This window comes from Oratosquilla oratoria, chromosome 19 (assembly GCF_046742065.1).
Source record: "Oratosquilla oratoria isolate Oo_2021 chromosome 19, ASM4674206v1, whole genome shotgun sequence".
In the NCBI taxonomy this organism is placed as follows: domain Eukaryota; kingdom Metazoa; phylum Arthropoda; class Malacostraca; order Stomatopoda; family Squillidae; genus Oratosquilla; species Oratosquilla oratoria.
In genome coordinates, this window is record NC_134795.1 from 34,573,957 (window position 1) to 34,588,956 (window position 15,000).

General features: G+C 40.9%; 1 protein-coding gene across 1 annotated transcript in view; it reads left to right on the plus strand.

Moving 5' to 3' along the window:
• Positions 1–15,000, plus strand: part of LOC143035587 (uncharacterized) — a 77,247-nt gene that overhangs the window by 23,812 nt on the left and 38,435 nt on the right. Inside the window, exons 15-18 of the mRNA XM_076202454.1 lie at positions 1–224; positions 1,372–1,539; positions 1,702–2,258; positions 7,941–8,120. The exon at positions 1–224 is cut by the window's left edge and continues 22 nt beyond it. Of these exons, the coding sequence (XP_076058569.1) occupies positions 1–224; positions 1,372–1,539; positions 1,702–2,258; positions 7,941–8,120 (1,129 nt within the window). The remainder of the gene's footprint in view (positions 225–1,371; positions 1,540–1,701; positions 2,259–7,940; positions 8,121–15,000) is intronic.

A 15,000-nucleotide genomic window follows, 5' to 3' on the forward strand; every position in this document is an offset into this window, starting at 1 on the left:
TCCGATGTATCATCCCACCCCGGCGAAGACATTGGCCTCAGAGAGTCCTTCCGTTCCTAGCCAAGCTCGAGAAGCACACAGGAGTACAAAAGTCTTCAAATAATCTTTTGGTTCCCGGTGTACAAATATGTATAAAGAATCCATATGTTGATATATTTTCTAAGAGGCGGACGTCGAGGAGCATTATCTCTCCACCGTTCGTCCTCACATGCCTCCATCTGGAGGTGCAGCCCCGAGGGGCTGGCATTTGATCTCTAGACTGGGCTCCAATAAAGGAACATAATAGATTATAGTTTAAATTTTAACTAACATATTCAAAATGCCCCCTTCTTGTTCAATACAATACTGAACCCTCTCGGCAAGCCTTTTGACATATTCCCACGTTAATCACATATTTCATTTAAGAAATTCAGTGATTCATTATTAATTATTATAGAATAAATTTATTTGAGGCTGTAAACAATTGGATTTTTAGAAGCTCTGTCAAGGGATTTGAGCCCTGACCTGTGCCTACATAATCATGAAGCCAAGACGCTAACAACTGAGCCATGAACGATACTTCAAAAGGATTGAAGGAATACAAAAATTCTTCACAAGAAACAAACTTGACTTTGACAGTATTGGTTCAGTATGCACCGACGGCGCACCAGCCATGCTGGACAATAGTTATTAATTTCCTGTATTGATGAGAAAAGAAATGCTTACCCTGAAAACCACCCATTGCTTTCTTCATCGTCACGTTCTTGCAGCAAGGACAATACACATAGCCGCGCTTTGAATCATAGATTGCTCCATTTACTTTGTGAGGAAGTGGGGTCAGGAAAATACTGTGTTTTTGTAACATACACATACTGAAGTGAGGTGGTTGTCATATAGTCATGTGCTATTTCGTGTGCTTGAATTAAAAGGAGAATTTCATCAGTTTCTCCGTGAACTGGGACAAGAACTGGCTACATATTTTGATAAGCCCAGTTTTATTCAAGTGCAAAGCCATTTGGCTGATGTGTTCTCAGCTCCCAATGAACTCGGTCTCTCATTGCAAGGAAAGATACTTAAGTTCCAGGGTTGGATCCAAGTATAGGTGACTGTACTTAAGTCCTAGTCCAGGTACAGGTGACTGTACTTAAGCCCAAAACCTGGATATTTTTCAAGTATAAGTGCAGTCATTTTGCTATGTACTTAAGTCCAATTCCATGTACACGTCATTATACTTAAGTACAAGTACTTTACGTGATAATTGTGATGTAGTGCTTTATTAAGGTGCTCTAGCATTGGATACTAGCAGGGCGCCGTAGTGTCGTAGCATGTCCCAACCACCAGTAAAAGGACTCTTTGTTACGATCGATAAGGCCTCATTCATATGACCACAAGGCCACCACTCGCGACTACTTTCTATGGGAGTTTAGTGACGTGCTGGCCTCCAAGGACGACCCCTGCACCGTCCCCCTAGGAAAGATGAAGGTTCTCCCACACCCCTATGAGAACCCACCTGCAAGCCGACGTGACGCCCCTCGCCGCCCACACACCCAGGCCGATACCGTTCGCATTTCAAGTTCAAGCGAAGGAAGACCTTGACTTAATGGTGGAGCAAGGTATCATCACGCCTGTCGTAAGGGGAGGTCTGTTGTCGCCGCCCATGCTGGCGCCCTTCGATCCCACCTTTCCAGTAGTACTGCAGACGGATGCGTCGCGCCTCTACAGCACCGCGCCGCCCTCTCCGCTCGGTGGAGGACCTGCCGTCCTCGTGCGCAGAATCCCCCCTATTCCACACCCGCAGCGTGCATACAGGACTGTGAAATACCGGACATCTACGCCTCGTCCAGAATGACCCGCGGTTTCCGACGGCGGCCGAAACCCAATGCGCCACTATCATTGGAGATCCTTGCTACCACCTGGGCCGCATCCAAATGCAAGTCATATTCGTTTGGATTGCCCCACCTCTCGTTGATGACGGACCATCGTCCGCTCATCCCCATCCTCACGTCAGGAGCGCCGTCACCGGTAACGCCGGCGCTTCGCGGGGACAACCCGTGGCCCGCCGCCGACGCCGATAAGACGCTCTTAGGACTATGGGTCGCGGCACGAATAAACCCCGCCTACGGCCACCCGCTTCCCTGCGTGTTTTCCGAGTTCTCGTCCGACCGCCTCGCCCTACCCGACTCCGTCCCTCCGTATTGGAAGTTCCGGGCCACCCTCTCCGCTGTCAAGGAGTTGGCGTTGTACGACCAGCGCATCGCCGCCCCCGCCGTCTTACGGGAGTGACCATCGGCCTCCAAAGACGCCGACCCGTCTCGTCCTATCCCTTGGTGGAGAACCTACCGTCCTCATGCGTGGATCCCCCCAATTCCGCCCCCGCCTCTCGCTCCGGCCCGCGGATAGGTAACACCCTCGCAATGGTCATGTGAGCGCAGAGGGGGGTGGGGGAGGTGTGGTGTAGTGTAGTGGTTTAAGGTGCTCGCATTGGATACTAGCAGGATGCCGTAGTGTCGTGGCATGCCCCAACCACCAAAGACACTTCCAGTACAAGGACACTTTGTTACGGTCGACAAGGCCTCATTCATATGGCCACAAGGCCTCATTCATGTATGTACGAGGCGTGGCCTCGTCTCGCTCTGCGCAGCGAGCCTCAACCCAGTCTATAGCAGTCTATCTTACTGTGTAGCTTTCCATGTACGCTTAACGTCATAATAAAGATTCGAACGTCCCCCCCCGCATTTCTGTTGCATACATAACAACAATAAAAAGATCCTGCCACAGATTCATAAAGCACGAAAGTTAGTAATTTTCGTATCATACATTAATGAGTATATTGTTAAAAAGTATGACTCCATATAGAAAAGTATATGGCAATTCTACCTCTATTTTTGCACATGTTTGCTTTTAGCACAGAATTGCAAAATAAAAACATACTTTATGAATAACTTGAATAAGTAATATTCCCTATGCTGCAAATGCAAAAGACTATTCATATATTTCTCACGTCAGTTATAAAACTAAATTTGATGTAGAATATAAGGGTAAGTATTAGGGCATTAAAAATTGCCCCTTGTTCTATATTGATTACATAGTTTTATAGCTATAAACAACACATAAGTGTAGCCGATTTCATTGAACATAAATTTGCTCTTCATTCGACTCACTATGCAACTTTTTTTTTTATTTAATTTTACTTATAGGACTTTTCTTGCAGTACAAAAAGTAATCATAGAATTACTAGGTGCGGTACTGACCTTGACTATTGTAGCATGTTACCAATTTAGAAAATAGTACATAATTATACTCCTTTAAATACTACATAATTATGCTTCTTCATCCTATATTACACTTGTTACAAAAGAACATAAGGATGAATGAGACTGCAAAAGACCATAAGGCCTACATTTAGCAGTCCCATGTCCATTACCACCTGCCATCCGCATCCATAAAGTTGTCTAACCGTTTCTTAAAACAACTTATAATTTCAGCGCTCACTTCATGATCACTAAGTCTATTCCATTCGTTGACCACCCTATTAGTAGAACAATTATTGCCTATTTCCTTCTTAAATCTAAATTTGTACAATCTAAATCCACTACTGCGAATCCTGCCCTGTTATCCTGACATGATGACCTTATTTGCGTCACTCTTGTTAAATCTTTTGATCCACTTGAACACCTCTATCAGATCACCCCACACTGCGTCTTTCCATAAGTGTAAGTTTCGGTGCCTAAGCTTTTCTTCGTAAGGTAAATTTCTGAGCCCATGTATAATTTTGGTCATTCTTTTCTGTACTGATTCTAGTGAATTGATATCCATTCTATAGGACGGAGACCAAAAATGTACAGCATAGTCTAGGATGGGTCTAACTAGCGCTGGATAGAGTATGATAATTACCTCTGCTCTTCTGTTCGTAACCGTCCTAGCAATGAAACCTAATACACTGTTAGCGTTATTCATGGCGTTAATGCACAGTTTCCTGGATTTAAGGTCAGGACTCACTAGAACTCCCAAGTTTCTCTCGCACTCAGTTTTCTCTAAAAACGTGTTATCAAAGCTATATCTGTTTTCGGGATTGTGTAGCCCTACGTTTAACACGCTGAACTTCGAGATATTGAAGTCCATTTGCCATTTCACCGACCATGTGCACAATTTGTTAAGATCATCCTTCAGAATCTCGGCGTCGTCTCCTGACCTAATTAGGCGTCCTATTTCAGTGTCGTCCGCAAACTTACTAACATCACTATTAATTCCATTGTCTAAGTCGTTTACGTACATAATGAATAAGGGACCCAAACCCAAGCCCTGGGGAACTCTAATCCATTCTAACACTTTTCCTCCTATGCTTTGGGCTTTGGTTTTATTTAGTAGTCTCTGGTGGGGTATCTTGTCGAACGTTTTGGTAAAGTGAAGGTAAATCGTAACTATTATTGTTATCTGACGCCTTATATACTTTAGTGTAAAAAAAGATAGAAGATTAGTCACACATGACTTACCCTTGGAGAAACCATGCTGTGAGTCACGAATCAAATTGTGTCTCTCGATGTGATCTCTGAGTCTATTATCTATTATTGATTCAAGCATTTTACCTATAACTAATGTCAAACTAATTTACCTTTAGTTGCATATAGACATTTTATCTCCCTTTTGAAAACATGAACAACTTTTGCCTGCCCCCAAGCAATAGGCACAATACCAGTGTCTACCGACTTATTGAATATTTCTGTTGACCTCGCGCTTGTAGGTGACCCGACCACTGACTGCGCTAATGACGTCCGGACTGACCGTGTATCTTACCACGTCAGTCCCCTGGGTCGGTCTCGTAAGTGACCAAATGTCTGAGGTACTTTCTCATCTTATCAAAATTGGCTCTCATGAAGTCCGGTACTAGATCGTTATTCGCACCATTTAATTTTTTCTAAATAATATTGAATCTTATTTCTTGATGATCGTCGGGTGCTCATTATTAGTTAAAACTAAGTCCAGAGTATTCTCTCCCCTCGGAGGATCGGTAATAATTTGCTTTATGAAATTATCCTGCACTACATCTAAGACATTTTGCGCTTCCTGATCTACTAAAAATTCCCAGTCAATGTTTCTATAATCAAAATCTTCCATGATCACAACGTTTTTGTACTGGGATGCCCTGCGAATTTCATGAATCAGGGTAACAGTCTGCTCAATGCTGAGGTTAGGAGGTCTATATAGGACGCCAATAATATATATATATATATATATATATATATATATATATATATATATATATATATATATATATATATATATATATATATATATATACTATTCTTGCCTATAATCTCCACCCAAATAGATTCCATACTATCCTCTTCCTTAATCGAATTGTTGATAATGCATTTTATTGAATTTCTAATGAAAAGTGCTGTTCCTCCCCCACTCCTGCTAACCCTGTCCTTGTGAAAAAAAACTTATATTCTTCTATATTGATATCCGGAAGGGAATGTCTATCAGCCATATTGATTTAGGATTAAGTAATAACTACAGTATCAAATCTCTCTACGCATGTTTTATCTCGCAGCAAATAAATTTGATTTATTACGCTTCTGCTGTTTGTATTGTAAAATTTTAGTTTCTCTTCCCTCCACCTGATTAGGCGATTCTTTTCACAGTCCCTTTCTGAGCTGTTTCTATTGCCTAAACTATATTCCGATACTTCACCCCCCCCCCTCCGACTCCCACGTAATCTTGAAAAAAAAGAAAAAAAAAGTGCAGGGCGCCTACTTCTCGCTCATGGAGCTGAAATCCTTTTGGTGACAAGTACACCCCGTCCCTTGTATATAGATGATTCTTACCGTAAAAGTAATCCCAGTTGTCGACAAATGCCCATCCATTGACCTTACAATGTTTTGCCACCCTGTAATTGTGAGAATAAACACCTTGTGAGATCGAAACCTTTATTAGTACTACGTTTCGCTTGTTACAGCTTTTTCAAGTACAGACATGACACACACTCTGAGCACATATAAGCCAACAGGGAAGGAACTGGGAGAGGTTATCAGGGAGGGGTGGGTGGTAACATCTGTTACCCGCATTAAATAAATGTATGAAATGTCCCCCTTAGTCCACTTCAACAAACTGTCCGAAATGTCCTCCTTTGTCTCCACCAAGTCCCACCCGTCCCCCTCCTCCCCCTCCACCTACCACCCACCCCTCCCTGATAACCTCTCCCAGTTCCTTCCCTGTTGGCTTATATGCGCTCAGAGTGTGTGTCATGTCTGTACTTGAAAAAGCTGTAACAAGCGAAACGTAGTACTAATAAAGGTTTCGATCTCACAAGGTGTTTATTCTTACAGTCTTGTCGGCTTTTGCCATTGTGATTCACCCTGTAATTCATTGCAACAGCCCTAAATTCCCATTTACTTCTAATTCTACGCCTCGGAAGGATTCCACATACAACAGGAACCCCTCCCTTATTCCTAATCTTATCTAGTGCATCCCGAAACCGCGCAAACAATTCCTTACTCCCTAACTTACCTATGTCACCCCCCCCCCCCAAGACTCAAATAAACAATGAGTTTCTCACCTTCCCCGATTATACACTCTTCCATCCTGTCTCTAACATTACCTACCCCCGTCCCGGGGAAACACACCTGAGTCTTTTTTGTAGAAGGCCCTCTCTAAATATCTCACCTGGCTATCCCTACAACCAAAATCTTACCTGTGGGCACGGATCTAGCGAGTGCCCTACTCTTCTCTTGCATCTTTGTTTCTTCTTCTTGTAGACCCGCGAGAGGTTTGAAAAGAGTTTCTGAATTTAAGCGGGCCTGGTGAGGGCTTTTTACCATCTCTCCGTGTTTTTTTTTTGTTTTTGTCACCTTTTCTATCCTGGTTCGAAATATGGTTTGTTTCCCGTATTCTGAGCCTTCGAGCGAAGAACTTGATTCTCTTCTATAAGGCCCTCAACAGTCTTCTCTTAGACTACAATTCTACTACGTAGGGACTGTACCTCTTCGGCGCTGATCACTGAAATACAACCATTCGCCATGGCACTGTCTGAAGCAGCTACCCCAATTTGCCCTGACCTGAGTGATGCCTACTGCTCGTTAGGACTTTCGCAACCGAGTAAGGGCTAGTCAAAAGTGGGCAAAAAATGAAAGAAATAATACAATAAAATATATCATTCTATTTACAAATTATAGTTAATACTGAACTTAACATATTTTACACTAATGAAAGCTAGATTAACTAAAGTAATTAAAATAACAAAGGTCTGACAGTGTGTGTGGGGGAGTCACGTGGCAAACTTTACTGCCCTCTGGGAAGTGAGCGACGCGGCAACTTAGAGACACTAGGATTTCTCTGAGAAGAGTAAGACACGACACCTGCCAATCCCCCTTTTAAACGGCCACTGACCCCACGCCGCTATGACCCGACCTGACCTGCGGTCAACCTCCCTTGGCCATTTTGACCATCATTACCACCGAAGTCGGGGGTAGTACACTCTCACTCTACATGCATTTTCTTGCACCGAACATAACAGCATGCCTGTATGTGTACATGCATTACACACTGCAATAACACTCAATGTACGTATTACCCTATAGTATCATTACAAAGTTCGCTAGAATCTATATATAGGGTATATAAATTTTGATTAAATACAATGCATTGTTTGTATTTGAATGTACTTGGTATTTATCAAGTACTTTGGGTATAAGTACATGAAAATCTGTACATAAGTTCAAGTACAATTACAAGTACATGTACTTGACCTAACCCTTTGTGACTGCAAGCGAGAAATTGGATGCATTCAAAGAAAAAAAATTATCTTGTGGATTAGGCGTGTAAAAATGGAGAAATTGGTCAATTTCCCCTGCAAGACTTTATTGCAAAAATTGTCGAACACTTGCAGATGCTTTGTACTTTACTTGAGAGTAACTTCTCGTGTTGCAAACCTGTGATACAAGAATACTGAACCCATTTAGACACAATTTTGAAGATGTTGACGATGGCAGCGACATCAAGGAAGATCTCATCGACCTGAGAATAGAGTTCAACACTGGTCAACTGGAGCACCTCTGGACTTCTCAGCTGGAGGCATATCATATATCAGAAGAAAAAAGTACAACTCTCGAAGTACTAGTACCTTTTGCGACCACTTTCCTGTGAGAACAAGGATTTCCTTGCATGTTTTACATCAAAACGAGGAGCAAAAATCCGCTGAATTCTGAATATGACATGCGAATAGCACTTAGTACAAAGGCACCAAGATTTGATGCCATCACGGAGAAAAAACAACAGCAACAAAGTACTAGGTGTGGCGCACAGTACAGGCAAATAATGTGTTTTCAGTTTTACTAATATAAGTACTCTGGATTTATGTCACACAAAAAATGTAAGCTTTGTCAATAAAGACTAAAAAACATGTATTTTTGTTATTAATACACATGACAAAACTTATATATGTTTACTTATTTATTTATTATTCTATTTTTTCTTATATTTCAACAAATCAGAGGGTGCAAGAACTGACTACTGATTTGAAAGGGGTGCGTACACTGACTTGTAGAGAGATGTCCTTGGCGGTTGCTACATGCCTCCACCGGGCAGTCCGATTTCAGACACGGTCGCGAAGGCACAGGGAAGGTCGGGACCATCCACTTGAAATGGGATTGGGCTAGAATGGGGTGTTGTTCCATAGATGAATGAAATCGGCAATGGGGGCAAGAGCAAAAATGTCACTTTGAACGGTGAGTGGAGAAAGCAGGGGGGGGGGACTGATACTTTGAAGGTCCCTTACTACGAGGTTGTAAATTCACAAGGAAACTGTCACTCCGTTTTACTCTGTTTTCAGTTCGATCTCCGTCTTCTTCCGCAACTATTTACTCAAAATAGCACGTGGCCATCAGCCAAGCGCAGACCGCTTCCGTATCGGGTGATTCTTTTCCTTTTCAACTGACTGCCGCTAGCGGATTTTACTCACCCCCCTTGGCACTCTCTTGGCATCGAGCGGGTCATCGACTACCTCGATTGTCCCCCTCCGTACCGGGTGGCAGCTTCCTTTTTCTCACCCTGGCTGCCGCCGGGCAACTCTATTCATTTCCGTGGTGCCCCTCACTCTCGTGGAGGAAGGTGCCAACATTGGCTCTGATCTGTCGGGGTTAGTGCCCCAACCAAGTTCTATCCGACTCTTGCTCATGTTTGAAGGTAATGCGTTGGCAGAGGTAGTGCCAGAAACGTCGGTGGAAGTGGTAGGGGTGGTGGTTATGGGCTTCCTGGAAGTTGGGGAGGAAAAGGAGGAGGAGAAGGAGGAGAAAGAGGAGGAGGAGGAGGGGAGAAAGGAAACGGAGCAAGAAACATAGGAAGGTGTGAGGGTGAAGGAGAAGGAAACAAATGTATAAGAGGAGGAGGCGGAGGAAAATGGGAGAAGAGAAGTAGAAGTAGAAGAAGGAGACATAGGAAGACGAGAAAAAGAAGAGGGAGAGGAAAGAGGAGAAGGCGTATGAGGAATAGGGGGAGAGGAAGCTCATATAGAGAGGGATAAAAGGAAAGAAAAAATAAGAAGAAAGAAAATATGTAAAGATGCAATATTTTAGGAAGAAGAGGAGCAAAGAAAAAACAAATTATTGAACACCTTAATGACCTTTATAAATATGAAAATATATATATATGAAAAAGGGATATTCAAAAAAGAACATTTGAATAACATAAGAAGAAATGAAGAACATATACTGTGTACACACAACCGTGGAGCCGCCTTTTCCAAGACATGATAATTCCCTTTCTATTGTCGGGTAATTTTTATTTACGACAGAGAAAGAGTTAAGACCACTTTCCTACCTGACGTACTCATTTCATTCTGGCTAACGTTAGACGATTTTTTCAGCGTTAGGAGAGGGTCTGTGCAGCAGAAGGGAGAGGAAGTTTGGTCAACTTCATCATTATCCGTAATTTTAAAATCAGTCCTGGCAAACGCTATCTACCATTATAAAGTAGAAAATCACTTGGATTTCAAGTTAATCTGTAAAATCTACAGCTAATGTTAAGTACAGCCTATGATGTTATTTTCTTTACTTCTAATGGCAGAGAGTGTTCTACAGGAGTGGCAAAAAGGTTATGAAATACGACTTTTAGCCCTTTGTCATCTTTCAGTTGCTAAACGCGACATGACATGACGTCATCGGTAAGTTCCGCCCTACCTAACACGTGGGGAGACTGTTTACTATGGAGCACTGTTTTCAAACCTGACGTAAGCACTGTTGCATTCCTCTTGATACTATACAACCAGAACTTTGAACTAGTGAACCAACTGTTACATTTTGGAAAAACGCGTGATACTGAAAAAAGGTTTAAGAAGCAGGCATTTTTCTTTTCTTTCATCAGCCTCAGTACAAATTTAAGTAAAAAATTTGAAAGCGTTTTATGTGTGTTTCAGTTGAATACCTTGTCTCGAGTATTCCCGCCCCAACACTAAACTAATCAACTCTATCACTAAAGCAAGATACTATTACTATATACTCTTCAAATGAGTATATTCGCAAACATTTTTTCTTGTACATGAAACGTCGCCAATGAGTCGTGTCGGAAATTTTGATGTGCATTTTATTTTGAGCATGGAATGCATTCACTGACTACACCCATAACTCCTCCCAATTGAAGCTGATTGGTTGATAGCACGTGGCGTCACCGTTTCCCCCTCAGGACGCTCCCTTCGTTTCGGCCAATTGCATTCAGGTTTTTCAAATTCCCCCACCTATCAGCCAATCACATTTGGCGTTTTGTATGCAGGTAGCAAATAAAAACGTTTTCGACTGCTACAGCAGTCAGTACATACAGTTCTAGCATCCGTAGTGACCTGTGCAATCGTCAGGTTTTGTGGTGCATACGCCAGGAGGCGCTGAGTGGTTCCTTGGGGATCGTTGAGGCAGGTAACTCACTGCTGGGAATCGAAGAGGAGTGCGGGATTCAAACCTATGAATAAGAAGATTTGAGAACCGCACGCTTCCTAATCAAAGTGTATACCATATAAATGTATATATATATATATATATAGATATACATATATATATCATATATATATACATATATATCATATATATATATACATATGTAACTGAAGGCGGAGAAAATATACGAGGAATAATGGAAGAATTTTACTGCCTTAACGTTTCGACCCTTTGGGTCTTGATCACAAAGCATAACACAAAAGTATAACATGGACATTTTATACACATACATGTCACCTGTCACATGTTAAGGTATGTTGATGGCATTGTTGTTATTGTACCAAAAGAAGCTAATATTAACAATAAATTAAAAAGATTAAACAATGTAAATAATAACATACAATTTACGGCAGAAGTAGAGAACAACAGAAAATTACCATTTTTAGACACTCATACACAGAACAAACAGCAATGTAAAGTTTTCGGTATACCGCAAACCCACTAATAAAGATGATTATATACATTTTTATTCAGGACACAATATTAGGACTAAAACAGGTATAATAATTGGCTTCTTCCTCAGGGCTTTTAGCATCTGTAGTGAAGAATTTTTAGAAGACGAACTAGATCACATTACAAAAACTTTCAGCAAATTAAAATATCCCAAAGGTCTCCTACTTAAACTAAAAAAGAAAGCTAAGGAAATAAATAAGAAGAGTAAAGATAAAAATAATTGCAACAAAGAAACACGATATATCACAGTCCCAAATTCCAGCATTAATTCAACTCTAGACAACGTCCTCTTAAAAGCAGGTATAAAGATAACAAGAACATCAGGTAGCAAAGTGGGACATTTGGTAACGCGTAATTATAATAACCATACGAATGAAAATAGTATTGTCTATAAAATACCTTGTAAAAATTGCCCATCCTCATATTTTGGGGAAACAGGTCGTGGATTAGAAAAAAGATTATATGAACACAAAAATTATGTAAGAATCCACAGGCTTTCTAATTCTATAGTAAGACACATAGATACACATGACCACCTTCCGAACTGGGACAATACAATTATAATAAATAAAAGGCTCAACAAAGAAATTAAGAAAAACAATAGAAGCAGCCTATATTAATACTAATAATAACATCAACCATAGAGATGGTTTTATATGCTTGGCAAGAGCTACAAGTTTATTGATAGTGGATGAAAACAAACGGACAAATGTTCCGAGCACGACGACCTTTCCCAGGCACCCTGTGAGGTGACATGTATGTGTATAAAATGTCCATGTTATACTTTTGTGTTATGCTTTGTGATCAAGACCCTAAGGGTCGAAACGTTAAGGCAGTAAAATTCTTCCATTATTCCTCGTATATTTTCTCCGCCTTCAGTTACATTTGTCATAGTTTAAATCAATATGTACATATATATATATATATATATATAAATATATATATATATATACATATATATATAATATTTATGAAAATAAAAAAATCGACTAAAACATATATCTGTTTTCCCTAAAAAATCGTGGACTCGAGGAAACTGACATGCAACTTTGGCAAGAAATAATGGTCTCAAACTGTCAGGAAGTAGATTTAATTTAGGAGTGGGCAGAACCAAATTTGTCAGCCATGGAGTAAATGAATGGAATAAACTTCCTGCTGAGGCAGTGCAATGTAGTACAGTTCGAACTTTTAAGATTCACTTAAATAAACACCTAAGCAAGATGCTGTAATGTCTGCCATTTATCATATTAAATTTTATTGATCAATTTATTATAATTTATTTGTTATTTATTTATTTGTTTTTTATTTATCAATATCTATTTATCTATTTTATTTATTCGTTTATTTATACATTTATTTATTTGTTTATTGATCAATTTATTTATTCGTTTATTTATACATTTATTTATTTGTTTATTGATCAATTTATTTATTCATCTATTTCTTTTTTCGTATCCAACCTAGTTATGGACCAAAAGGTCTCCTGTCGGCATGCTCTTCCTTTGTAATCTTTTATATGTGTATATGTATATATATATATATATATATATATATATATATATATACATATATGTATATATAAATATATAGATATATGTATATATATATGTATATATACATATACATATATACATATATATATATACATATACACACACATATACATGCATACATATACCAATAGCTTTTTCCTCCTTGCAAGGGAGGTAGCTCAAAAACAAAGGCATAAAATCCACTCCCACCCATTCCATTCCCCACATACTCTACTCCCATACACCCCCCTTCCTCCCTCTTATCTTGGCTCCTCCTGGATGACGGGTCCTCCCTGCATCTCGTCCACTGCCTTGGGTCACAAGCTATGTAACAAGACAGCACATCCACAGCAAGGTCGCTTCCTTTAATCGGCGACCCCCATCTCTCCGTCCCCTCATGCAGGAAAAGAGAAGACGGAGAGAAATCCCTTCGGGCTGTGTCAAAATATCATTTACACATACTCTCTAACCCCCAATCCCTGACCCACTCCCTTCCATGCATCACAGAATCATCTATACACAATCATTTTCCAATCACCCCTATATTCTGTCTTCTCACTTCCTTCCTCAGCAGATATTCCCTTCTTTCCCAATGCCCTTTTCACCCCATCCATCCATCTCATACCTTGGTCGTCCTCTCAAGTTCACTTCCTTCACCTCTGCCTTCCACACTTCTTTTACTTATCTTTCTTCACTCATTCTTTCCACGTGTCCAAACCATCACAATACTCTTTCATCAACCCTATCTCCCAACTCCTTTTCCACCCCCGCTCTCGTTCTCATCTCCTCGTTCCTCACTCTATCCAGCCTACCCTATTTCTTAGGCATTTCATCTCACATTTAAACTCCTCTTCTATTAATTTTTATGTTTCTGCCCCATATAGTGCTGTCGGCACAATCACTCCATACAATCTCCTTTTAGTATCCATTCCCAAATGTCTACTTCTCATTACACTTTTGAATCCCACAATGCATTTACTTGCTTCTCTCAATCTACATTCTACCTCCGCCTCCACTCCACCCTTTCCCACCACATTCACACCCAAGTATCTAATGCTATCCATTTCCTCCAGTCTCTTCCTTAATACTTGCTTTCAATCTGCTGCCACATTATCCCCTTGTACATCTTATCAACCACCTTAATTTTTTCATTTTAATTCCTTGCAAATACGATCGAGACTAACAGGAGCTCGATGTAAGCATATTCGGAAACTGATAAGCTGTCGGGCTAGGACTCGAACCTAGCCGATACGTTAGGTTCTAGCCCGACAGCGTATCACTTTCATAATATAATTCCAGCGAGCTTCTGTTAGTCTCGATCGTGTTTGTTTAGATAACAATCTATGTACTGGGGTCCATTCAGTGTGTATTGTAACACACACACACACACACACACACACACACACACACACACACACACACACACACACACACACACACACACACACACACACACACACACACACACACACACACACACACACACACACACACACACACACACACACACACACACACACACACACACACAAATATATATATATATATATATATATATATATATATATATATATATATATATATATATATATGCATGAGGTGGATTGGACGGGTGAATGGGGTGTGAGCAAAAATTTTTGACGCAGCCCGAAGGGATTTCTCCCCGTACTCTCCTTTATATGGGGGGACGGAGAGGGGGGTTCGCCGATTTAATGAAGCGGCCTTGCTGTGGATGTGCTGTGTCCTGCGACACTGCTTCTGACCCAGGGCAGTGGACAGGGTGCAGGGATGACCCGTCATCCAGGAGGTGCTAAGATGGGAGGGAGGGTGGAGGGGTGTGAAGTGTTTCGGGGATGAAGTGGGTGGGAATGTTTTTGTGCCTTGTCCTTTTTGGCTACCCCCCTGGTAAGGGGGAAAAAGCCTTGGTATATGTATGTGTGTAAGAACACGGGTACGTGTGTTCACTTATGCAAAGTTGACCACTTGGAAAAAGAAACTAACGAAGCAGAGCGCTTTCGTATATTACATCTTCAGTGCAAAAAGTACATAGTAAT